General features: G+C 39.5%; 1 protein-coding gene across 1 annotated transcript in view; it reads right to left on the bottom strand.

Moving 5' to 3' along the window:
- Positions 1-25,733, bottom strand: part of LOC126277970 (dynein beta chain, ciliary-like) — a 694,172-nt gene that overhangs the window by 433,665 nt on the left and 234,774 nt on the right. Inside the window, exons 12-13 of the mRNA XM_049977623.1 lie at positions 22,321-22,486; positions 22,019-22,142 (exon numbers count right to left, since the gene is read on the bottom strand). Of these exons, the coding sequence (XP_049833580.1) occupies positions 22,019-22,142; positions 22,321-22,486 (290 nt within the window). The remainder of the gene's footprint in view (positions 1-22,018; positions 22,143-22,320; positions 22,487-25,733) is intronic.

Here is a 25,733-nt window from a genome sequence, read left to right on the forward strand (position 1 = left end):
CAAGGCTCTTCGCGGCCGCCGGCTTTGTGAAATCCGTACGGGCGACGGCACGGTTGTTCGCCATTACGACCAGATGCGCCCATGAGTGGTGGCCACGCCGGTTCCACCGCCCCATCCTTCGCCTCCACCAGCCCAAGGAGCCAGTCCTGTCACTGCTGCCGATCTACCGTCCATGTTGATGCAGCCGACGTCACTGCCGCTTCCGAGTATGCCGGAACCGGCCCCAGTCGCAACGCCGCCTCCTCCGGGCCCCATCTCGCTGGAGCACACTCCCATGTCCATGACACCTATGGCTGCTGCTCCAGAGTTTTCACCCATCATCTCATCCAGGAGGCACGTTCCATGCACGAGCTTCCGTCCTGGACATTTTTGACCATACTCTCGTGTCTCTCCACGGGATCTCCTCAGGGCCTCACAAGAAGCCATGGATGTCTCCGCGCTGTCCATGTCTCCAAGGAAGTGAGTGTTTTTTTTTTTTTTTTCAAGGGGGGAAAAGTGTTTTGATAGTGCCATGACATTTAACAGTGCCGCCACGACAGTACGCGCAATCGGCAACAGAGGCGCTCCACAAATTGGCTGAGCGCGGGAGCGCCACCTAGCTACGAACGGCGCCGGCCGCATGTCACGGCACGGCAGTCGAATACGAGAGACTGAGTTGTAATCATGTGATCAGCTATTGTTTCTAAGAGAGAGTGTTGAATATCCACGCAATTATTGTGATTAAAGGTTATAACAATACCAGCTGTCTAACTGAATGAACTTCATATGATTTTGTGTACAATGTATTATCTTTCATCCTAAAATGTATAAAAGGAAATTAATTTGTTAGTACTCTAAACAGAAAGTTAAAATTAATCTTGTTTTAAATATAACTGTAATTATCAAATTTCTGGCATACTTAAAATTCATATTATTAATTGCACAATCTAACACTAACTATGAAATTTATCTCTGGATTCATTTACAAAATATTGACATATTTTAGTGAATATTTTTCTTGGTCAAGGAAGTTGGTAACCTCAATTACTTTGCAAACTCTTTCGAATATTGTGAGTATTGCAGAATGTTAGGAGTAGTGGGCATGTCTCTGATGGAATCAGACATGTTTTTGATTGTATCTGTAATAATGTAATTCGTGGTGTGATAGAAGAGAAAATTGTAAAGTCAGTGTGATTTAGAAGAATGGGATAAAATAAAAGGATATTCATAGCAACAAGCAAATTTTCATCAGTTATTCAGTTCAACAAGAACCCATAAAACCAAAGTTTCAGCCACAAGAATGTACCCCTAGACACAAGACTTGGAGCCAACAACAAGAAGAGAGAATGTAGATAAGTAAACAGTTTTCCTTTTGTAAATCTTATGCCTCTCAAAGCTTTTGGAAATAATGAAGACACTAAGAGCATTTTAAAAGTGAAGTGTGGGAGGGTAAAGTCTTGTGTGGGCATCAGCCATGATCTGTTGACTGACCATGAAGTTTTGCCTGCTGCAGAAGAAGAAAGGACAATTATTTGTGTCTGAGGTTTTTATGTAAATGAACTTCAATCACTCAATGAAAAAAGACCCTAGACCTGCCCAACAAAACCATATCAACAGTGATAAGATAAAATCAATAATGACGGACCAGATCAACTGAAAGAGGACTTTACAACTACGATGAAGGACATCAGAAAAGATAAGTACAAACCATTTGTGAAATTAATTTTTCTTGGTGGACTCGTGTGACTGCTAGGAAAATGAAGAGAGACAAGGGCAATGATGATGAAGTGAAAGCTTTACAACATAGCCTAGACATGTTTGAACCAAGTGAAAGTGTAGCCAGCAAAGAAACAGTGAAAACTGATATTTTGCAGCTGATTTTAGTAAACTTAGAGGAGATGAAGACGGGCAACACTAGCAAATTTAGTGCAGTCAATGATCAGTTAATGGAAATTTAAACTGAAAACAATAGTAAAATGGACAGGGTACAACACCAAATAGACCAACTTAGTAATCAGGTTTCGGAACTAAAAAATGGGTTGTCAGATGGATTAAAAAGTGTGAATGAAAATGTCGATGTATTAGAAAATAAATTTATTGTTTTGAAAAATGAGTTAATTTCATATCAGGAGAAGAATGTCAATGATGTCAGAATTCAACAGAAGGTTGTAGAGAAAAAAATGGAACATAACTTCAGTATTTTAGATAAAAAAATATTAAATGTTGAAAATAATATGCCAAATAATGTAAATGTTCTAGATCAAAAAAATTCAGTAGTTCAGGAAAATTGCATTCATAACAGCCTGTAACCAAACAATGGTATTGCGTGTTGCAACATTCCACTCAAAAGTTTTCCATGAGACAATTTACATCCAGTGGATTTTCTACAACACTGTAGAGATACTTTTGTATCAGGCATGAGTGATGACCAAAAGATTAAAAGTTTATTAAATAAATTTTGGTCAGAAGCTGAACAAGGGAGTATTAAAAGTGAATTTCTGAATGGTCAAATTATAGGAATATGGACGGTACACTGAAAAAGTTTTGTAAGAATCAATTTAAGAAATTACCACAGCCTGACAGGTCATTTATGAAATGACATTGATTGATGAACTAAAAAGGAGATTACCAAAGAGTTTGCATTGGGATTTAGTACATGGACTTGACAATTGCCTTGAACAATTTTTATGATATGTTGACAGGCTGGATAGGCCAATAGAAAGAAGCATGTACCATAATAATCAAAATGATAGAGATCACAATGGTAACAACTACAGAAACCAAGATAGTGGTAACTTCTATCAGGGTCAAAATGGTAATACAGAGAGAAACTTTGAACATCAGGAGAATAGGAATAATGGGGATAACCATAGTCAATTTAATAGAAGAAACAATCATAGAGGTGGCGATTTGGAAAATGGTGGTCTGCCTCAATTGAGGTCCATAGTTTTGGGCACCTCCCCCCATGAACCATGGACCTTGCCGTTGGTGGGGAGGCTTGCGTGCCTCAGCGATACAGATGGCCGTAAAGTAGGTGCAACCACAAGGGAGGGGTATCTGTTGAGAGGCCAGACAAACGTGTGGTTCCTGAAGAGGGGCAGCAGCCTTTTCAGTAGTTGCAGGGGCAACAGTCTGGATGATTGACTGATCTGGCCTTGCAACATTAACCAAAACGGCCTTGCTGTGCTGGTACTGCGAACGGCTGAAAGCAAGGGGAAACTACAGCCGTAATTTTTCCCGAGGACATGCAGCTTTACTGTATGATTAAATGATGATGGCATCCTCTTGGGTAAAATATTCCGGAGGTAAAATAGTCCCCCATTCGGATCTCCGGGCGGGGACTACTCAGGAGGATGTCGTTATCAGGAGAAAGAAAACTGGCATTCTACGGATCGGAGCGTGGAATGTCAGATCCCTTAATCGGGCAGGTAGGTTAGAAAATTTAAAAAGGGAAATGGATAGGTTAAAGTTAGATATAGTGGGAATTAGTGAGGTTCGGTGGCAGGAGGACCAAGACTTCTGGTCAGGTGACTACAGGGTTATAAACACAAAATCAAATAGGGGTAATGCAGGAGTAGGTTTAATAATGAATAGGAAAATAGGAATGCGGGTAAGCTACTACAAACAGCATAGTGAACGCATTATTGTGGGCAAGATAGATACAAAGCCCACACCTACTACAGTAGTACAAGTTTATATGCCAACTAGCTCTGCAGATGATGAAGAAATTGAAGAAATGTACAATGAAATAAAAGAAATTATTCAGATAGTGAAGGGAGACGAAAATTTAATAGTAATGGGTGACTGGAATTCGAGTGTAGGAAAAGGGAGAGAAGGAAACATAGTAGGTGAATATGGATTGGGGCTAAGAAATGAAAGAGGAAGCCGCCTAGTAGAATTTTGCACAGAGCACAACTTAATCATAGCTAACACTTGGTTTAAGAATCATGAAAGAAGGTTGTATACGTGGAAGAACCCTGGAGATACTAAAAGGTATCAGATAGATTATATAATGGTAAGACAGAGATTTAGGAACCAGGTTAGAAGTTGTAAGACATTTCCAGGGGCAGATGTGGACTCTGACCACAATCTATTGGTTATGACCTGTAGATTAAAACTGAAGAAACTGCAAAAATGTGAGAAATTAAGGAGATGGGACCTGGATAAACTGAAAGAACCAGAGGTTGTACAGAGTTTCAGAGAGAGCACAAGGGAACAATTGACAGGAATAGGGGAAAGAAATACAGTAGAAGAAGAATGGGTAGCTCTGAGGGATGTAGTAGTGAAGGCAGCAGAGGATAAAGTAGGTACAAAGACGAGGGCTGCTAGAAATCCTTGGGTAACAGAAGAAATATTGAATTTAATTGATGAAAGGAGAAAATATAAAAATGCAGTAAATGAAGCAGGCAAAAAGGAATACAAACGTCTCAAAAATGAGATCGACAGGAAGTGCAAAATGGCTAAACAGGGATGGCTAGAGGACAAATGTAAGGATGTAGAAGCTTATCTCACTAGGGGTAAGATAGATACTGCCTACAGGAAAATTAAAGAGACCTTTGGAGAGAAGAGAACCACGTGTATGAATATCAAGAGCTCAGATGGCAGCCCAGTTATTAGCAAAGAAGGGAAGGTAGAAAGGTGGAAGGAGTATATAGAAGGCTTATACAAGGGCGATGTACTTGAGGACAATATTATGGAAATAGAAGAGGATGTAGATGAAGACGAAATGGGAGATATGATACTGCGTGAAGAGTTTGACAGAGCACTGAAAGACCTGAGTCGAAACAAGGCCCCCGGAGTAGACAACATTCCATTAGAACTACTGACGGCCTTGGGAGAGCCAGTCATGACAAAACTCTACCAGCTGGTGAGCAAGATGTATGAGACAGGCGAAATATCCTCAGACTTCAAGAAGAATATAATAATTCCAATCCCAAAGAAAGCAGGTGTTGACAGATGTGAAAATTACCGAACTATCAGTTTAATAAGCCACGGCTGCAAAATACTAACGCGAATTCTTTACAGACGAATGGAAAAACTGGTAGATGCAGACCTCGGGGAGGATCAGTTTGGATTCCGTCGAAATGTTGGAACACGTGAGGCAACACTGACCTTACGACTGATCTTAGAAGAAAGATTAAGAAAAGGCAAACCTACGTTTCTAACATTTGTAGACTTAGAGAAAGCTTTTGACAATGTTGACTGGAATACTCTTTTTCAAATTCTAAAGGTGGCAGGGGTAAAATACAGGGAGCAAAAGGCTATTTATAATTTGTACAGAAACCAGATGGCAGTAATAAGAGTCGAGGGGCATGAAAGGGAAGCAGTGGTTGGGAAAGGAGTGAGACAGTGTTGTAGCCTCTCCCCGATGTTATTCAATCTGTATATTGAGCAAGCAGTAAAGGAAACAAAAAGAAAAATTTGGAGTAGGTATTAAAATTCATGGAGACGAAGTAAAAACTTTGAGGTTCGCCGATGACATTGTAATTCTGTCAGAGACGGCAAAGGACTTGGAAGAGCAGTTGAACGGAATGGACAGTGTCTTGAAAGGAGGATATAAGATGAACATTAACAAAAGCAAAATGAGGATAATGGAATGTAGTCAAATTAAATCGGGTGATGCTGAGGGAATTAGATTACGAAATGAGACACTTAAAGTAGTAAAGGAGTTTTGCTATTTAGGAAGTAAAATAACTGATGATGGTCGAAGTAGAGAGGATATAAAATGTAGACTGGCAATGGCAAGGAAAGCGTTTCTCAAGAAGAGAAATTTGTTAACATCGAATATAGATTTATGTATCAGGAAGTCGTTTCTGAAAGTATTTGTTTGGAGTGTAGCCACGTATGGAAGTGAAACATGGACGATAACTAGTTTGGACAAGAAGAGAATAGAAGCTTTCGAAATGTGGTGCTACAGAAGAATACTGAAGATAAGGTGGATAGATCACGTAACTAATGAGGAGGTATTGAATAGGATTGGGGAGAAGAGAAGTTTGTGGCACAACTTGACTAGAAGAAGGGATCAGTTGGTAGGACATGTTTTGAGGCATCAAGGGATCACAAATTTAGCATTGGAGGGCAGCGTGGAGGGTAAAAATCGTAGAGGGAGACCGAGAGATGAGTACAGTAAGCAGATTCAGAAGGATGTAGGTTGCAGTAGGTACTGGGAGATGAAGCAGCTTGCACAGGATAGAGTAGCATGGAGAGCTGCATCAAACCAGTCTCAGGACTGAAGACAACAACAACAACAGTTTTGGGCAAGGAAATACAAGTACACGACCTCCAATTTACACTTATAATTAGACAATAACAGTATTAATAATGTGGCACAAGTATCTGAAGTTGAACAGAAGGAACGTCAGTTTTCTCATTTATGTTTTGATCACAAGTTTTGGAATACTATGTTTAATTATAATAATGTAGACACTAATAACAAACCAGAATGTGAGAGTAATGAGAATTTTGATGTAGTGTACTATTGATATCTTCTCATGGTCATAAAACAGTGTCATTGATATATGTAAAACAGGTTATGTCTGTATTGGATCTGAATTAGGTGGTATTTTTGATGTAAATGTGAATGAGAGCTGTGAAATGCCTGAGACTGGTAAGTCTAAGATTGTTAAGTCTGAGACTGGTAGCTCATTACAAATGAATGTAGGTGAGGTGTGACTTTAATGGAGATGAGATTTGAGTTGTTAATGATGTTACTGATGAGTATCACGTATTTGTGGTGTTTAAAAATAATGAAGTTTCAGAGTTATTTGTGAATACAGGTAAGGTAAGTGATGTTTGTGCTGATGTAAGCGAGAGTCATGGAATACCAGTCCACTCAAAGCAGTTTTTCATTAATGTCATGCAGAGTAATGATTCAAACAGTAAAGGTGAGTTATCTGTGAGCCTAGAGAATAAAGGTGCAATTTTTTTGAAGTTTGTTAGGGACCAGATTGATGATAACATAGCATGTGCATTCTGGAATAAGTTAGCTCTAAGTAGGAAATGTAGTTCTAACAGTAATCCATTTTGTGTTTCTTCTGTAATAAGTGATGTTAGTTGTGCTATGCAACACATTCATTGTGTTCAATCTCTACCTGACAACACGAGTAACTGTGATACCAGTAAAGTTGCTAAAACCCTGCAAAAACAGTGTGGATGTAGCATTTGATGAAACTGAAAAAGATCTTTCACATCTACATCTACACCTACATACATACTCCGCAATCCACCATACGCTGCGTGGCGGAGGGTACTTCATACCACAACCAGTATCTTCTCTACCTGTTCCACTCCCAAACACAATGAGGGAAAAATGACTGCCTAAATGCCTCTGCACGAGCCCTAATCCCTCTTATCTTGTCTTTATGGTCTTTCCGCGAAATGTAAGTTGGTGGCAGTAATATTGTATTGCAGTCAGCCTCAAATGCTGGTTCTCTAAATTTCCTCAATAGCAATTCATGAAACGAATGCCTCCTTTCCTCCAGAGTGGTGGAGCAAATACAACTGCAAAATCGTGGAAAATTTTGCTACAGGAAAATCAAGAAAATTCTGCAGATGATGAAAATCTACAGCAGCAGACTGAACCAGAAAATACTACCCTGCTTTCATTGTTATGAAAAGTTCCGGGATGTGCTGACACCACAGAAGATGACATAAATGAATGGATTGTCTAAGATGAGTAACTTGAAGTGACAGATGAAGAAATAGTCAACATGGTAAACGAAAAAGAAGAAGACAAAGAAGCAGATGTAGTGGCGGAAAGTGTGCCCAAGATTTCTCACAACAAAGGACACAAGGCCTTAGAAACTGCTTTAAAATATGTAGAGCAACTGGAGGAAACATTGTCTACCAAGGTTTTACTTCTTAAGAGACTAAGTGATTTAGTGGGGGGGAAAAAAAAAAAAAAAAAAAAACGGCAAACAGCAGGCAATTACTATCTTCTTCAAACAGTAAATATCTATTCAGTCTAATTTGATCAGTATTGTATTAAATGTTGAACTCATTGGCCTACTGTAGTTTAATTTTTGTGTTTTTTTGTATTATTTTCCATGTTATCCGACCTTCCTGCTTATCCGACCTTCCTGCTTATCCGACCTTGCCACGGCCGGTTCAGATTGGATGATCGAGACTCTACTGTATCTTTCTGCTTGTTTCAGTTGTCCTTTGTACTTTGGTAATTCTTGTTGCTGCAACTGCTTTTACTGAGCTTGGTACCCATCTTTGCATGTTATGTGGAATCTCACTACTCTAGTTGTTGAAAACATTAAGACATCAGTGTATAACTTGCATGGTACTAAAGGGAGCCATCGAGAATAAAACTTGAAGGAGAAGACATCTGCTTCTAACTAGTACTTTCCATGCTAAATGATGCCTAATACTAAGTCCTACTGTACAGGTTAAAACTAAGTTTCAGACAGGCAGAATTTTTGACATCCTTAAACCAGGATGCGCTAATAGTACCCATGGGCTGGGGAGCACTTCAGTTTGCTCAATGCAACAGTCCATGTACAATGACAGCTGCTGTTTGTCACAGAAGCCCTAAGCCTCAACTGGAGGAGATATTTCTATGTATGGCCATTTGCAGTGCCTCGTATGTCAATTCTCTAATAAAGTACAACATATAGCATCGTACCTGCCTTAATGTAGTGCATTACAATGAGATAGGAGGGAAAGCATGCAGAAAGTTAGTTGGCAGACTTAGGAATGACATTAACAGGATAAGTAAGCTTAAAAAATTCTTAATATAGGAGCACAGAAATATGCACCATTAGTTCATGTACTGTGATGCATTTATAATCTTCAGGTGAATGAGTGTGAAGAAAACACAAGTGAGGCTGCAGTTTGAGCAAGCTAAAAAGTCACTCACATTATAGCAATAAGTGTCATATTCAGTGGAACCTATCATACAATCGTGTATGGTAGCAGTTGCAGAATGTTTGTGTTCAAGAGATCTGTAAGAAACTGAAGGTGTTTGCCTTTCAATGAAAACAGTGTCTTGTCAATTCCTGGACATTCCAACAGATTTAGAGACAAAGCTCAGGAGAAAACGCCAGAATGTTGTTGCATTTTCATTCATACTTGAAGGAAGCACTAATAGATCTATGCTCATCTTTCAGTATTCTTGTGCAGTACTGATATGGATTGAAAGTAATGAGGAACTATTTGTTGACATAATCAGCAATTTTTTACACGTAAGAAACTTTATTCCTTTACTGGTTTCAGGCACCTCTTGCTGTTGTTCAGAAGGGAATCAAACAACAAGAGAAGACATCATTCAAGAACTGGATCTACTTGACTAATGAGATCTATAACTTGCACTTGGTCTCAAGGTGGTGGCAGAAGAACAATAAAATAATAAGACAAAACTTATGCAGCTGCAGTTGCTACTAGGAATAAATGAAAATGTGCATTACCTACGTATCAAGTAATATGTAAACACCTAATGATCAATGAAAAAAATTAATACAAATGACATGTGCTGCTGTGGATTAGAAATTTGGGAACTAATCTCCAAAACAGCTGTAGTAAAGCCAACAGTGTGCTAACAGGGAACCTGTCAGTGAAAACAAAGTGCCAAGTACACCATGACAATGGAAGCTAACTGGAGCAAATGGAGAGACAATTCTCAGTCAGTAACTAGCATTAAGTGTCAGAAATTAACTACAGAGGAAAGGAAGTGTGGGCATGATTCTATACTTCCACTGTAGTATAACAAATAGTACTGGAATATAAAAGGGTCACTACAAAAGAAATAGACACTATTTTTGTAAAAATACAGTTTCCATTCTTCATGTGTGAAAGTTTTAAAGTGTGTAGATACATCCTTCCCGCTTGTTTTCAAACTTAGTTCAACCTGTTCCTGTAAGTGGCGGTGTCACAGCATGTCTTCAAGATGGCTGCTACACTTGATGTTCGTCAGAAGCAATGTGCTGTCATAGAATTTCTGTGCTGTGGAAACGAGACAGTGGTAAACACCCACAAGAGGTTGAAAAAGGTGTATGGAAATGCTGCTGTCGATTGTAGTACAGTTAGTCAGTGGGAAAACAGGTTACGTGATGAAAGCAGGTATGGCAACATTGAGGATTGTCCTCGCAGTGGCAGGTCTTGTACTGCACATACTACAGACAGTGTGCAGAGAGTTAATGAATTGGTGACTGCTGACAGATGCATCACAGTGAACAAATTGTCACACTACATTGGGATAGGGGAAGAAAGTGTTTGTAGAATACTGAAAGTGTTGGCATTAAAAAAAGTTTGTGCCAGGTGGGTTCCCAGGATGTTGACAGTGGCTCACAAAGAAATAAGAAAAACGCTACGCAGCAAACTTTTGGGACAGTATGAGAATGGTGGAGATGAATTTCTTGGAAGAATTGTGACAGGTGATGAAACATGGCTCCATCGTTTCTCACCAGATACGAAGAGGTAATCAATAGAGTGGCATCATGCAAATTCACCCAAGAAAAAAAATTTCAAAACCACACCTTCTGCTGAAAAAGTTATGGCTAAAGTGTTTTTCGATTCTGAAGGACTCTTGCTTGTGGACATCATGCCAAGTGGAACCACCATAAATTCTGATGCATATGTGATGACAATGAAGAAATGTCAAGCTTGACTGAGTCGTGTTTGACCACATCGGCAAAAGCAGGATGTTTTGCTGTTGCACGACAATGCACAGCCACATGTCAGTCAAAAAACCATGGAAGTGATCACAAAACTTGGATGGACAACACAAATACCCGCCTTACAGTCCTGACCTGGCTCCATGTGACTATCATCTCTCTTGGAAACTGAAAAACTCTCTTCGTGGAACAAGGTTTAAAGATGATGACCTCCCTTGTGCGTGCTGCCAAACAGTGGCTGCAACAGGTTGGTCCAGAATTTTACTGTACGGGTATACAGGCGTTGGTTCCAAGATGGCGTAAGGCAGTTGAGAGGGATGGAAATTATGTGGAGAAATGAAAATATTGCTCCTAAAGGATGTATTTACACAGTGTAAAACTTTCTAACATGTAGAATAAAAGATGGATTTTTAAAAAAAATAGTGTGAATTTCTTTTGGAGTGACCCTCATATAAAGGACAAAAAAATTGTAACTAGTGGCATTTATTGCAACTATATGATACCATAAGACTTAGAACACATTGCTGAACTGGCACAGAGAGGTCAATAGTGTGTTCTGGAAGGAAATATGGTCACAGAAATGGTGCACAAGTTGCACCAAGGGGTAAGAAGCAATAACTGGAGTAAACAGACAAACAACTCTAATCGTTAGCAAAAATGAAGGGTCAAAAATAACTATAAGGAAAAGGAAATGTGGTCAGTAGTGTGTACTTCTATTACAGTGAAATAGCAAGTAATAAATTTATAAAAAGTCCTAAACATACTTGTTGTTGTTGTGGTCTTCAGTCCTGAGACTGGTTTGATGCAGGTCTCCATGCTACTCTATCCTGTGCAAGCTTCTTCATCTCCCAGTACTTACTGCAGCCTACATCCTTCTGAATCTGCTTAGTGTATTCATCTCTTGGTCTCACTCTTCAATTTTTACCCTCCACGCTGGCCTCCAATACTAAATTGGTGATCCCTCGATGTCTCAGAACATGCCCTACCAACCGATCCCTTCTTCTAGTCAAGTTGTGCCACAAGCTCCTCTTCTCCCCAATTCTATTCAATACCTCCTCATTAGTTATGTGATCTACCCATCTAATCGTCAGCATTCTTCTGTAGCACCACATTTTGAAAGCTTCTATTCTCTTCTTGTCTAAACTATTTATTGTCCACGTTTCACCTCCATACATGACTACACTCCATACAAATACTTTCAGAAACGACTTCCTGACATTTAAATCTATACTCGATGTTAACAATTTTCTCTTCTTCAGAAACGCTTTCCTTGACATTGCCAGTCTACATTTTATATCCTCTCTACTTCGACCATCATCAGTTATTTTACTCCCCAAATAGCAAAACTTAATTCCCTCAGCATCACCTGACTTAATGTGACTACATTCCATTATCCTCGTTTTACTTTTGTTGATGCTTATCTTATACCCTCCTTTCAAGACACTGTCCATTCCGTTCAACTGCTCTTCCAAGTCCTTTGCTGTCTGTGACAGAATTACAATGTCATTGATGAACCTCAAAGTTTTTATTTCTTCTCCATGGATTTCAATTCCTATTCCGAACTTTTCTTTTGTTTCCTTTACTGCTTGCTCAATATACAGATTGAATAACATTGGGGATAGGCTACAACCCTGTCTCACTCCCTTCCCAACCACCACTTCCCTTACATACCCCTCGACCCTTATAACTGCCATATGCTTTCTGTACAAATTGTGAGTAGCCTTTTGCTCCCTGTATACTTAATGAAATAAATATAACTAGTGACATTCATATTAGTTCTATGAAATAAGTATAACAGGTTTGACTACCTGACACTGACTGAATATAGTTCTCGTTAACTGTAAACTCTACTTGTAACTATTAAGTACAGCATTATAACTTTAAGAATAGAATGCCAATAGATGACAGTTTATATACAGCTAACAACCTATATAAAAATTAATTACTACATGTAGGTTGTAGATGGCTTAGTATCTGTAATAGTATGGTAATCTAAGTGGCTAACCACTTAGAACTAAAAATGCATCACTACTTATAACTGTAAATAACTAACAACTTGTAACTACAGACGATCCACTTACTAAAAATGCTCTGTAAAATAAATAATAACTAACTACATGTCAAATATATAACAAACAATAAATGACTAATTGCAGCCATGAACAGCTGTTTAAGTGGTCTGTATATAGCTACCTAAACAACTAAACACAACAGTATATGACCAAGCAGTAATGTGTAAAGTACCACTAATGATTCACTAGCTGTAAATAGCAAATTAGTGACCATCTGAGTAAGTTGTAGTGGTGACTGTAACCTAACAAAAGGCAATGTTTTATCTTTTATGCCTTATGACAACTGCAATTACTTATGTTTTTGTTTCATTATTTGATCATGCTTTTCCCCGTACCCTGAGACCAACTGCAAGACGTGCATGTCATTAGCTGATTACCCTCAGTTCTGATACGAAGTCTGCTCTTGTTTGGTTCCCCTATACTATATTTTTTACAGGCACTATGATCCACATGTAAGCATTTTTGCTCTTTTTCCATTAATGGATTTATTATTGCATCACATATTGTTTTTGTATCTTTAGGACCACAGCAATATGCTGCTTACACCTACTTATTTGACGCTTGCTAATAATGTGGCAATCATAAACGTGTATCATTTTTTAATGTTTCAATTTTTAAACTTTTCTTTCTTACATTTTGATATTCTTCTGCAACTTGTGCAGCCTACTGAAGAAGGATATTAGGTGCCTGCAATCGGTAAAGGAATAAAATTTCTGTACACTCTCATGAAGAAGGGCACTAGCTGCCTAAAACTAGTAAAGGAATACAATGTCCTTCGTGCAACTGGTTGCTGATTGTATCAAGAGACAGACAGACAGACAGACAGACTGTTACTGAAAATGGATAAAATAGTAAATGAGTAACTCTTGGACGTGTACTGTTCGATTACACTGCAACAGTATTCTTTTTGTGAATCTGTGGACAACATGAATTTGCCATGGGATAAGCTCCATTCTGTAGCCTCAGAAGACACACCATATATGATCTACTGTCGCCAAGGTTTTGCCTCCTGTTAAAAAAAAAACTCAAATGTGAATATGGGAACGATATTTTGACCTTTAATTGCTTCATTCATCAAGAGCAATGCGTGCTAAAACAATGGGACCAGATGATGTAATGAAAGTGGTGGTCAAGAATGTGAATCTTGTATGGCACCGTGGTGCAAATCACCACCTATTAAAAGTATGCATGAAGGATATGGAAACGCTGTATGGGGCCATTCTTTGCCACAGTACAGTTTGTCGCCTTAGTTGGAGAAAAGTCTTGATGTTTTCTTTGTCATTCTTGAGGAAATATCTCTCTTTCTCAGGATGAAAGTGATGAAATGCATTGTCTAAAACAGGGCTTAACAACTGGCTGGTTTTGAGCGCGAGTACTCACGTCTGCTCAGGCACTTGCCTATGAGTAGGTGCAAGGTCGCGGAATGGGGAAGGGGGGGGGGGGGGGGGGGGAATGCGTGCGCACGTTTAATAGGGCCGCAGCGTGCCTGTTGAATTCACGCCGACTGTGTAACGTTTCAAGTACTACGATCAGCTCTAACAGTCACTTCGCTGGTTAAGATTCATGTCAAGTCGCCGTTGTGTAACCCCAACCATGCTTTTGCAGTTCAACCCACATTGGGAGGAATTGTATCTGTTTACAGAAAAAGATGGTGTTGCAAAATGTTTAGTATGTCACAAAACTCTTAATTCTTTTAGGAAATTTAATTTGCAGCTACATTATATGTCGTACCACGCAAAAGACTACGGAAGTGGAAATTGTGATGGACCAGATCGTGCACAGGAGGTTATTAAACTTAAAAGGAAGCTATCCGAAGAAGAACTGGATGACGAAAAAAAATCAACTGAGGCAGCTCTCAGAGTGAGTTACAAAATTGCTTTGCTTTTAGAAAAATCCCTGCGCCCCTTCACTGATGGCAATTTAATAAAAGAATGTTTGGTAGTTGCAGCGAAACATTTGTGTCCATCTCAAGTCAAACAGTTTCAGATTGTGCCATTATCTAACATGATCATTAAGCGTCGCATACAGGACATGGCAGACGACGTCCAGAGCTAGCTTGCAAATATCTGTAAAGATTTTATGGGCTATTCTCTAGCTCTGGAAGTGTTGATATCCCTGGAACAGCGCAGCTTGGCATTTTTATTAGAGGTGTTAATAGAGATCTTCAGGTGAGGGAGGAGCTCCTCAATGTAGTAGCCACGAAGAACACTACAAACGTAGGTGAAATTATAAGTAGTGTTGAAGAAAGTGTAATATAGGATTGTCGTGGAATTCTTTAGTTTCAGTGTCTACAGATGGTGCACCAGCAATGAAAGGGGAAAAAATCAGGTTTCGTTGCGCTGTTGAAGGAGAAAATGCAAAAACTGGATGTGCCAAATGAAATAAGGGGCGTTCACTGTGTGATCAACCAGGAAAACTTATGTGCAAAAGAGTATCACTCTAAAAAATGTGATGAGTGTTGTTATTCATACAACCAATTATATAAGGAAGCATGGGCTACAACACAGGCAATTTAAAAGCTTTCTTGAGGATGTAGAAAGCCAGTATGGTAGCCTGCCTTATTACAGCGAGGTCCGCTGGTTTAGTCGTGGCGAATTATTAAATTGATTTTTTTGCCTATTAGATAAGATAAATATGTTCATGGAAATAAATAACATGCGTGTTCCTGAATCAAAAGAGCCTACACGGAAATGTGATCTCGCGTTCTTAGCTGATTTAACTAGCCATCTGAATGCTTTGAACATTTCACTACAAGGTAAAGATCTGCTAATTACTCATTTCATAGATCGAATATGAGCTTTTAAAATGAAATTGACACTTGGATGAGTCAGCTGGAAATAGGAAATCTAGCTCATTTTCCTAAATTATCATCCATGCAAGATGTTCACAAAGACTGTTATTCACATAGTTTAGTTGCCCTTAAGGAAGAATTTGATCAACGCTTTTAAGATCTGACAGCACTAGACAGTGATTTTGATCTGTTCTCCTCTCCATATTCAGCGAATATTGAAGAGATTCGTCCTGAGCTGCAACTAGAAATTATTGACCTGCAGTGTGACAGCGAATACGGAGACAAAGAAAAACATTTTGGCATTCTACAGACACTTCCCTCAGGATAGATTTCCTCGTTTGCACAAACTGGCGGCTACAACAATATCAATGTTCGGTTCCATGTATGTTTGTGAACAACTGTTCTCTGCAATGAAATGTAAAAAGACGCGCTTCAGAAACGCATTGTCTGATCGAAATTTAAACTGCACGCTGCACCTACAATGCACAAGAACAATTACTCCGAACATAAACACAATTGTAAAGGGCAAAAAGTACAAGATAACCGAGAATCTCACACTTCAGTGACACCTTTTATTGTGTAACAGTTCACAAATTAATACGAATGTAGAGGCATACACTAAGCTAATAAAATTATGTGGCACGTGTACATTCTCCTTTATTTGTTTCATTTGTAGCAGTAAGAATTCGTGAGTGATATCTCTGCAGGTGGCCGCAGATTTACATTGACTGGCGGCAGCTGTTGTGTGCCCCACGTGACTCTCCCCACTCTGCGCTCTGGTCCGGTAGTGGGGGTAGCGTGCTCGCGCTGCTCCGTGCTCGCGCCTTGCTGCTCACAGCTTGCTCTGTGAGCACGTATGTTGTGAAGCCCTGGTCTAAAAGATTTATAATGCGTATCAGACCTTGTGTTCCTAGTTGATAGAACTATGACTCTCAACAATTTAAATGTGTCATTAGAGACAAAGAGCCTGCTAATGTATGACATGCACAACCAAATCTGAGAATTCTTGAAAAGTTAGATTTGTTTCAGAGGTGAATTAGTAATTGAATTTTAACAGTTTTTAATCATTTGGCTTCTTTAAGAGTATCTGAAGGCCCCTTTTGGTGGTTACCAAGCCAAGTTACAGCAGCTTGCCATGTCTTTTTAAACATGATGCTGAGAGTTTGCTATTTTCAAAATGGAAATAAAACAGCTCAGCACCCTTTTCTGTTGCACCCAATAATTTGCCATCATCACTTCAGTTAGAAGCAACAGATCTGCAAAATTCAACTTTTCTTAAAGACATGTTGTGCAACAAGCTGAATTTCTCACTGGGGTACCATTGATTTCAGCAAAAACATTTCCCAAACTGCACAAAAATACCACACAGACCATGCCGATGATTGAGTATACCTACTCATCTGAGCAACTTTTCTCAGCAATGAAGAGAATAAAAACTAAGGAATGATCTTTTCTTCATGATGTGACAACGTATTAATGCTTTGAACACTTTTACACCTGGTATTTCCGCTATTGTTCTGAAAGCAAAATGTAAACTTCCTGAAGCCCAGTAAATGTATTCAATTTCTTCTGAAACAGTTGGTTCTTATCACTTTAGTATTTCTTATCACTTTAGTATTTCCTAGTTTCCCAGTGTAGTGTGATGCTATATCACAGCAGCTAACAGTACAAGTAGAGCTACGTGAAATTCATAAATGCTATAAGTGTGAAATGTTTTGAAAGTGAAAAAAAAAAACGGTTACTCGAACACTACCTGGGTATATTGGTCCTGTTTTCGGTCAATTTCAAATTGCAATAAAGTGTAAAACTGGCATATTTCAGCAAAGTTTACTAAAATTAGTATATTTCTGTGCAACTTATAACTTACAGGCTAGAACATCTGAATATACAGACACTAGACTTGTACTGTTTGTAATATACCCATGATTATATGTGAAATAATTACAAGTGCAGACAAATACTTGTTACATAATTACATATATGACAGATACAGTGTTCTGCTAACCTGTCCAATACACACATTTATGCAAATCGAGTTACCACAGAGTAGATAAAACAACATGTGTCACTGAAAAGTGAACACTAAACCAATGATGTTTTATTTGTATCTGGATAGAATAATGAAAAAATAAAAGTGAGGCAAGAAACAAACATCAAATTCAAGATAGATAGGAGAAATTCACAATCGGCAGCTTATAAAACTTTACTAGATGACCTCAAAGAGTATATCTTCTTGCTTTGCTGCATGTGAAGTATGGTAGTGTAGAATTTTTGAATTTGATGCTTATCAATTTTTTGCTTCGCTTCTATTCACTTCATTCCATATCCAGACAAAAATACACCATCCTTGCACTAATCACAGAAGCATTTGTTGGAAAAGTGGCAAACATGCTATGTGGGAACTATAGCTTGGCACGGGCATTCCCCAGACCCCCAGAAGTGATCATTAGTAGTCAGCAACAGTCGTGAGACTTGGTGATGTAATGATTTGCAGATATTCATCGCCAAGTGTACAGAATACTGTTAGCAGGTGCTGACTGAGAGAGATATAGTCATCAATTCAGTTTGCAGGAGCAATGCAATGCCTATCCGAAAGATGAAGGGTTTTACATTCACAACAAAAATTCTTCTATGTGTCATTTTTGTAATGTGCAACTCAACTGGGAGAAGACGGAAAATTTAGAAAACTACATTAAAAGCACTAGCCACGAGGCAAAAAATGCATCTGCAGTCACTGCAGGAACTTTATATAAAAAGCAGACTTCTACTGGTGAGATGCTAGATAATGCCATAAAAATGAAAATGTGTTTAAAGACAAACATTCCATTGACTAAACTAGATAATATTGAAGTTAGGTCTTTTAATAAATATATACCCAGTGCTGGTTGTATACTGAGTTCAGATAGACTTTGTCAAGAATATGTCAGGCAGTGCAGTAACAAAATGAATTAAGAAATCAAAGATGCTGTGAAGGAAGTTCCTATTTTGGGTCATCTTACAGAATAAATTTGTGAGTGACATACATGCTAGCACTGTCAGTTTAATTACAGCACTAAATGGCGTGACTTACTCATTTGCACAATTGTGCAGGGGAAGAACTTGTGAGTAGCAAATTACTATTAAAAAGTTGTGAAAGTTGTTTTTCAGCAGGCACTATTAATTGTTTTGACATGTTCCAAAATGAGGCACAGAAAGTATCTGCAAAAAATTGTCTCAAATCGGCTGCTATGAAAAGTTCACAAAAGTTATGTAAACACTAAGCACCAGACCCACTTAATATTTTTTACAACAACACTGACTAGCTCTTAAACCCTGCAGTTTCTGGTGCATAGCTTAGTTTGAATGAATCTCCTGTTGTTAACATAGCAAAAAAAGTTCCACAAGTTGAAGCATTCCATCAGACCATTTTTGAATAAATACAATGCATTTGGAAGAGCTGATTTATCTGCAGTTCGAGCACTTGTCAATAGTGTGGATGCAGAGAGATACTTCTCAACATACAATTTAGTTGTTGAGTGACACGAGGAGGTCAATGATGCCAGATACTATTGAACCAACTTCAACAATGGCATTGAATAGATCAATATTTGTAAATAAAGGCCTATAATGTGTGTTAATTTGAATGAGAAGTAACACTATGGTGTTGTTTACAGAAACAATACCCCATATTTTTTGTTAAGAAAAGAATACTGAATAGTGAAAAAGAAAAAAAACTCAAACTTTAAGGTAAGAATTTTGTGTGTATACATTGTTTAGGATGATTTAAATGCATAAAAATACCAAAAAATATAAATACTAAATTTGAAGTTCAAAATTCTAAGTTTTCGACATTTCTCTGTTAATTTCACGTAGCACTAAGTATGAGCTTGGCAATCACATAAGGTGCACTCAGCTGATCACAAGGCTTACCATACTGTGTGCTGACCCACTTGACTATTCACACTGAGTGACAGTGCTTTGCAGAGCAGGAAGTGCAGTAGCTGGAACAGCCTGCTGTAAACATTTTTAACTTATTCATTTTGCATGACAGCAACTCACTTCATTTGAGTAAATGCTTCCAAGATAGGCACAGCAGCTTCTCAAGTTGCAAAATACACTGTAGAAGCTATCATGTAAGAAAGTACTGATTATGAGAGAGTTCTACACTGAAAGCAAAATGCATTTTTGTTGGGACTTTTAGTCCTGGAAGTAACCAAAGTGGTATTTTCTCAAAATAGCAAGAAGTGACACAAAGTCCAAAATCCTGAGCAGATCCCCAAATGCATTATGCAGAATAATTATACATTACATACATGCTCTGCAAACCACAGTATAGTAACTCAATCCAATTGCTTATGGAGTGTGGAAATAATGACAGCTTAAATGCCTCTGTGCATGATGTAATCAGTTTACTAAATTCTGAAGAAAATTTTTAGTTTCTTCACCAAACACTGGTTCTTGAAACTCTACAAGTACATGCTTGTAAAGTAACTGGTGCCAAAGAGAGTCTGTCAATTCAAGTTACAGTTCTCTGATGCTCTTCCACAAGTGAAACAAACCAGTGATCATTCGAGTTGACCTTTTTTGAATACTTTCAATATCCACTGATTTTTCATATTGGTTCCACATATTTGAGCAATATTCTGAGATTAAATGCACAAGTGATTTGTGAGAAGTCTCCTTTACAGACTGACAACATTCTTTCAGATCATTCCAATGAATCAAATTCTGCAAACAGCCATACCTATGACTGAGTCTATGTGATCATTCCATTTCACATCACTACAAAATGTTACATACAGGGATTTGTTTAAATTGATTAATTTAAATTGTGTTTCAATGATGTGTAGTCTTGGGATACTACTTTTCTGCATTTTGTAAAATACACAATTTGACATTTCTGAACATTCAAAATAAACTCTGATTTAAACACACTCCTGGAAATGGAAAAAAGAACACATTGACACCGGTGTGTCAGACCCACCATACTTGCTCCGGACACTGCGAGAGGGCTCTACAAGCAATGATGACACGCACGGCACAGTGGACACACCAGGAACCACGGTGTTGGCTGTCGAATGGCGCTAGCTGCACAGCATTTGTGCACCGCCGCCGTCAGTGTCAGCCAGTTTGCCATGGCATACGGAGCTCCATCGCAGTCTTTAACACTGGTAGCATGCCGCGGCAGCGTGGACGTGAACCGTATGTGCAGTTGACGGACTTTGAGCGAGGGCGTATAGTGGGCATGCGGGAGGCCGGGTGGACGTACCGCCGAATTGCTCAACACGTGGGGCGTGAGGTCTCCACAGTACATCGATGTTGTCGCCAGTGTTCGGCGGAAGGTGCACGTGCCCGTCGACCTGGGACCGGACCGCAGCGACGTACGGATGCACGCCAAGACCGTAGGATCCTACGCAGTGCCGTAGGGGACCGCACCGCCACTTCCCAGCAAATTAGGGACACTGTTGCTCCTGGCCAGGGTAGTTGACTTACACCTTCTAGAGCATGTTGGGTGGCACGGGATACATGCGGACGTGCATTGTCCTGTTCGAACAGCAAGTTCCCTTGCCGGTCTAGGAATGGTAGAACGATGGGTTCGATGACAGTTTGGATGTACCGTGCACTATTCAGTGTCCCCTTGATGATCACCAGAGGTGTACGGCCAGTGTAGGAGACCGCTCCCCACACCATGATGCCGGGTGTTGGCCCTGTGTGCCTCGGTCTTATGCAGTCCTGATTGTGGCGCTCACCTGCACGGCGCCAAACACGCATACGACCATCATTGGCACCAAGGCAGAAGCAACTCTCATCGCTGAAGACGACACGTCTCCATTCGTCCCTCCATTCACGCCTGTCGCGACACCACTGGAGGCGGGCTGCGCGATGTTGGGGCGTGAGCGGAAGACGGCCTAATGGTGTGCAGGACCGTAGCCCAGCTTCATGGAGACGGTTGCGAATGGTCCTCGCCGATACCCCAAGAGCAACAGTGTCCCTAATTTGCTGGGAAGTGGCGGTGCTGTCCCCTATGGCACTGCGTAGGATCCTACGGTCTAAGCGTGCATCCGTGCGTCGCTGCGGTCCGGTCCCAGGTCGACGGGCACGTGCACCTTCCGCCGAACACTGGCGACAACATCGATGTACTGTGGAAACCTCACGCCCCACGTGTTGAGCAATTCGGCGGTACGTCCACCCGGCCTCCCGCATGCCCACTATACGCCCTCGCTCAAAGTCCGTCAACTGCACATACGGTTCACGTCCACGCTGTCGTGGCATGCTACCAGTGTTAAAGACTGCGATGGAGCTCCGTATGCCACGGCAAACTGGCTGACACTGACGGCGGCGGTGCACAAATGCTGTGCAGCTAGCGCCATTCGATGGCCAACACCGCGGTTCCTGGTGTGTCCGCTGTGCCGTGCGTGTGATCATTGCTTGTAGAGCCCTCTCGCAGTGTCCGGAGCAAGTATGGTGGGTCTGACACACCGGTGTCAATGTGTTCTTTTTTCCATTTCCAGGAGTGTATCTGCATATAGGAGACTACGCAGAATTTATAATGCAGAACTTTGTTGTACATTCATACATACCACGAAGGCTTTTCCCAAACTTCTTACATTCTTGATCCATAGCCTCAACATCAATTTCTTTCCATCGAGTTGTTTTCCAGTCATCAATGTTTGATCGCACAACATTGATATAATCCCATAAAGTCTTGAAAATTGGAAAAAAGAAAGGCATCAATATCAAAAAAGAAAGGCATCAATATCAATGTACAAGCATAGGAATTACTTTTAACACTCTAATATGAATAACATATTAAGAAAACTGAAAGATCAGTATTACCATTAAACTAAATTTTCCACCCAGTAATAAGTTTATTAACAAATACCTTCAGCATAGCAAGATCCTTTCGACAAAGTGAAATTTGTTTGAATTCTGGCACATTAACTTCAAATAAATCAGCTTGCGATTTTATTTCCTCTAGTTGGGTCTCTAGATTTTTAAGTTCATTATTTGTAGTATTCATCAGGTTGTATTCATCCCGACAAGTATACCTGTAATTTTAATATTTGTAATTTAGCATTAGCTTGCTGTTTTGAACTCTTATCTATAGTACATGCTTCATGATATTATCTGCTACTTCATACTGTTCACAGAACAAGAAAACATTATTTAATACCGATAATAAATAGAAACATATTTTTATCAGTGCCTGGATGACAACAACTGCTAATCAGTACTTTTATTTAAATAAAAGAACTTAGTATCTAGTTTTACAGTAAGCAGGGATAAAGCCAATTCAATAAAATTTGACCACTACTCACTCTACAGAAAAAAGTTTGAGTTCGAGACAGGATAAAGGGATAAAGAAATGAAGTTGAAACACACACACACACACACACACAGACAAACAAGCATATTTTACGTGAATAGTGGTCTAAATTGACCTATGTAGTTTTTACCTTGCTTCCATATTCATATATCTAAGCCAGCTCAATGGAAGGACTACATCATACTATTCCACTCATGGTCCATGCCACTTCAAATCCTGAAGCCTGTCAACAGAGTTATCACATAAAGTGTATCTTTAGCCAGAATGCTTACAGCAAGCAATGGACTGTGTGTACTGCATTACCAATCAGTTGTGAATATGAAAGGCTTAGAAACTCTGGCAGATGTTTCCAAGTTGGCAGCATTTTTGCCTTTACAAGAAGCATTTCAAACAAATTAGTCATGAAACTTCCTGACAGATTAAAATGAGCTACCCAAGCACGACTCATGACCTGTTCCCACAGCTTCAGTTCTGCCAGTACCTTGTCTCCTACCTTCCAGAATTCACAGAAGCTCTTCTGCGAACCTCACAGGGGGATGTTTCCAGAATGAGATTTTCACTCTGCAGCAGAGTGTGCGCTGATATGAAACTTCCTGACAGATTAAAACTGTGTGCCAGACTGAAGCTCAAGCTCGGGACCTTTGCCTTTCGTGGGCAAGTGCTCTATCAACTGAGCTACCCAAGCACGACTCGTGACCTGTCCTCAGAGCTTCAATTCTGGCAGTGCCTCGTCTCCCAACTTCCAAACTTCACACTCATGGAAGGTAGGATACTGTGGAGACATGGCTTAGCCATAGTCTGGGGGATGTTTCCAGAATGAGATTTTCACTCTGCACGGAGTGTGTGCTGATATGCAACTTCCTGACAGATTAAAACTGTGTGCAGCACCGAGACTTGAACTCGGGACCTTTGCCTTTCGACCATCCCCACAGCTTCATTTCTGCCAGTGCCTCGTCTCCTACCTTCTAAGAGGAGCTTCTGTGAAGTTTGGAAGGTAGGAGATGAGGTACTGGCAGAATTGAAGCTGAGGGGATGGGTCATGAGTCATGATTGGGTAGCTCAGTTGGTAGAGCACTTGCCGCGAAAGGCAAAGGTCCCGAGTTCGAGTCTCAGTATTTCACATAGTTTTAATCTGTCAGAAGTTTCATATCAGCTTACTCTCCGCTAAAGAGTGAAAATCTCATTCTGGACAATTAGTCATGTTTCAACAAACTGTAGTGTGAACCATATATTCCAATGTCTCTTGAAAATCAGAGCCCTCTTCACATCTACAAAAAATATAGGTCTCGGTAAGGTTCAATGTTTACTGGATGCTTTGCAGTTTTGGCTTGACATAAATAGCTTAATCATCATGCTCGCTGAAGATATTTGCATCATTCTCAACCATCACTTATGCTTACAACAGTGAAGTAAATTTACAAATGTTGAACACTGGACCAACAATGGTCATTCTCCAAAAAGTACAGCAGTACAAACTAGTTCTACCTAATGGGACAATGGATTATCAGTTTTGCTTAAACTAGCATGTAGCCTTAAAAACTAGGATAGAGTGTGTTGTTTGAATTCTTAATTAGGTCCTGCTCTATTACTGGAGAAACAACAGAGGGAGTGAGTATATGCCATTCTTTCATCTGTTAGTATTAGCATCAGTAACATTTTGGATGTAGTTATCTTATGTTGGCAGGTGGTGTTTGTATGCCCCATAAGAAGTTTGTATTCCCACAGAAACCCTTATGTTGTCTGTGTCAGCACAACCTCTGTTTTGGGGAGAGCATGATCATTTAAAACACGAAGTTTTTGTATGTTACATATACTTGCCACCCTGATTTGCCTGAACTCATTAGCATGTTAGTACAGTCAACTGCCCTCACAGTCAAGCTGTAATCTGTATGGTTTCTTCATTCTGTCACATCTTCTGATCAGGAGATGGTCAAATCCACAATGCTCTTTCATCACATAACTTCATGGCAAAACATAGTATCAGTGGCCATTAACTCAATTTGCTCTCATTTAATTTAGTCCTGTACTTTCGGCATGTTGCACCTGTTTCTATGAACAGTCTCATAAGCAAATGCTCAATGTTTATGAGACTAGCGTGTGTCCAAATTCCAAATAAAGTTTTATAAATGTTGACACTAAATCATCGCTATCCCCAACTGTAGAAGCCAATTTCTGTTGTTGTATCTGTATGCACAATAATATCCAGAAGACTAGTTCAAAAGTTATGCTGCACGGATGATTTTGTTCTAAACCTATTTAATCTGGCAGAGTATACTGTTTAACAGATAATCACTCATTGAACAATAAGATGCTTTCATCAATGTAAAATTTAAGATACTGATGAAATGTGTTATGGAACGCTGTATAAACTTTATTAACAAAATTTTCTATTTCTGAATAAACTCTCTCTTTCATTACTGAAGAATTGTAACCAAAGTGAAACAATCACAAATTTAATGTAATGTTGTCTAGACAATTTCTCTGGTAACTGGAGTGTTCAAGAGTATTTTTCTAGACAATGGTTGAGCTTTTACACACTGTCAGACAAAATCATGAAGGGCACAGTTCTCAAGTCCTTTTTCTTTCAAGCTTTTTGATCTATAATGACACATTTGTTTTTATGTAAATAAAACCTACTGGTGTAAATAGTTACAGATTTCATCAAACATTCTATTACACACGTCAGCAAAAATGACAGAAGCCTTGAACTCAAATGTATCTCTAAATTGTGCTCTTTTCCAAGCATTTTGCTCTCACTGTCAGACATTTCTAACTCTAAAGAATTTTCTTCTCTTGTAGTAACAGATAGTTTTGCTGTATCGGCTGATGTACTAGGTTCATCACTGTTAACAGTCATCATCATCATCATCATAATCAAGAGTTTATCATCACTATTGCTTTTAGTCAGAAGGCGCTTCAAGATAGATGTAATTTACCCTGAGAAAGCCTACTTAGAAATATTCAAGAAT

Source organism: Schistocerca gregaria, chromosome 6 (assembly GCF_023897955.1).
Source record: "Schistocerca gregaria isolate iqSchGreg1 chromosome 6, iqSchGreg1.2, whole genome shotgun sequence".
Lineage (NCBI taxonomy): Eukaryota > Metazoa > Arthropoda > Insecta > Orthoptera > Acrididae > Schistocerca > Schistocerca gregaria.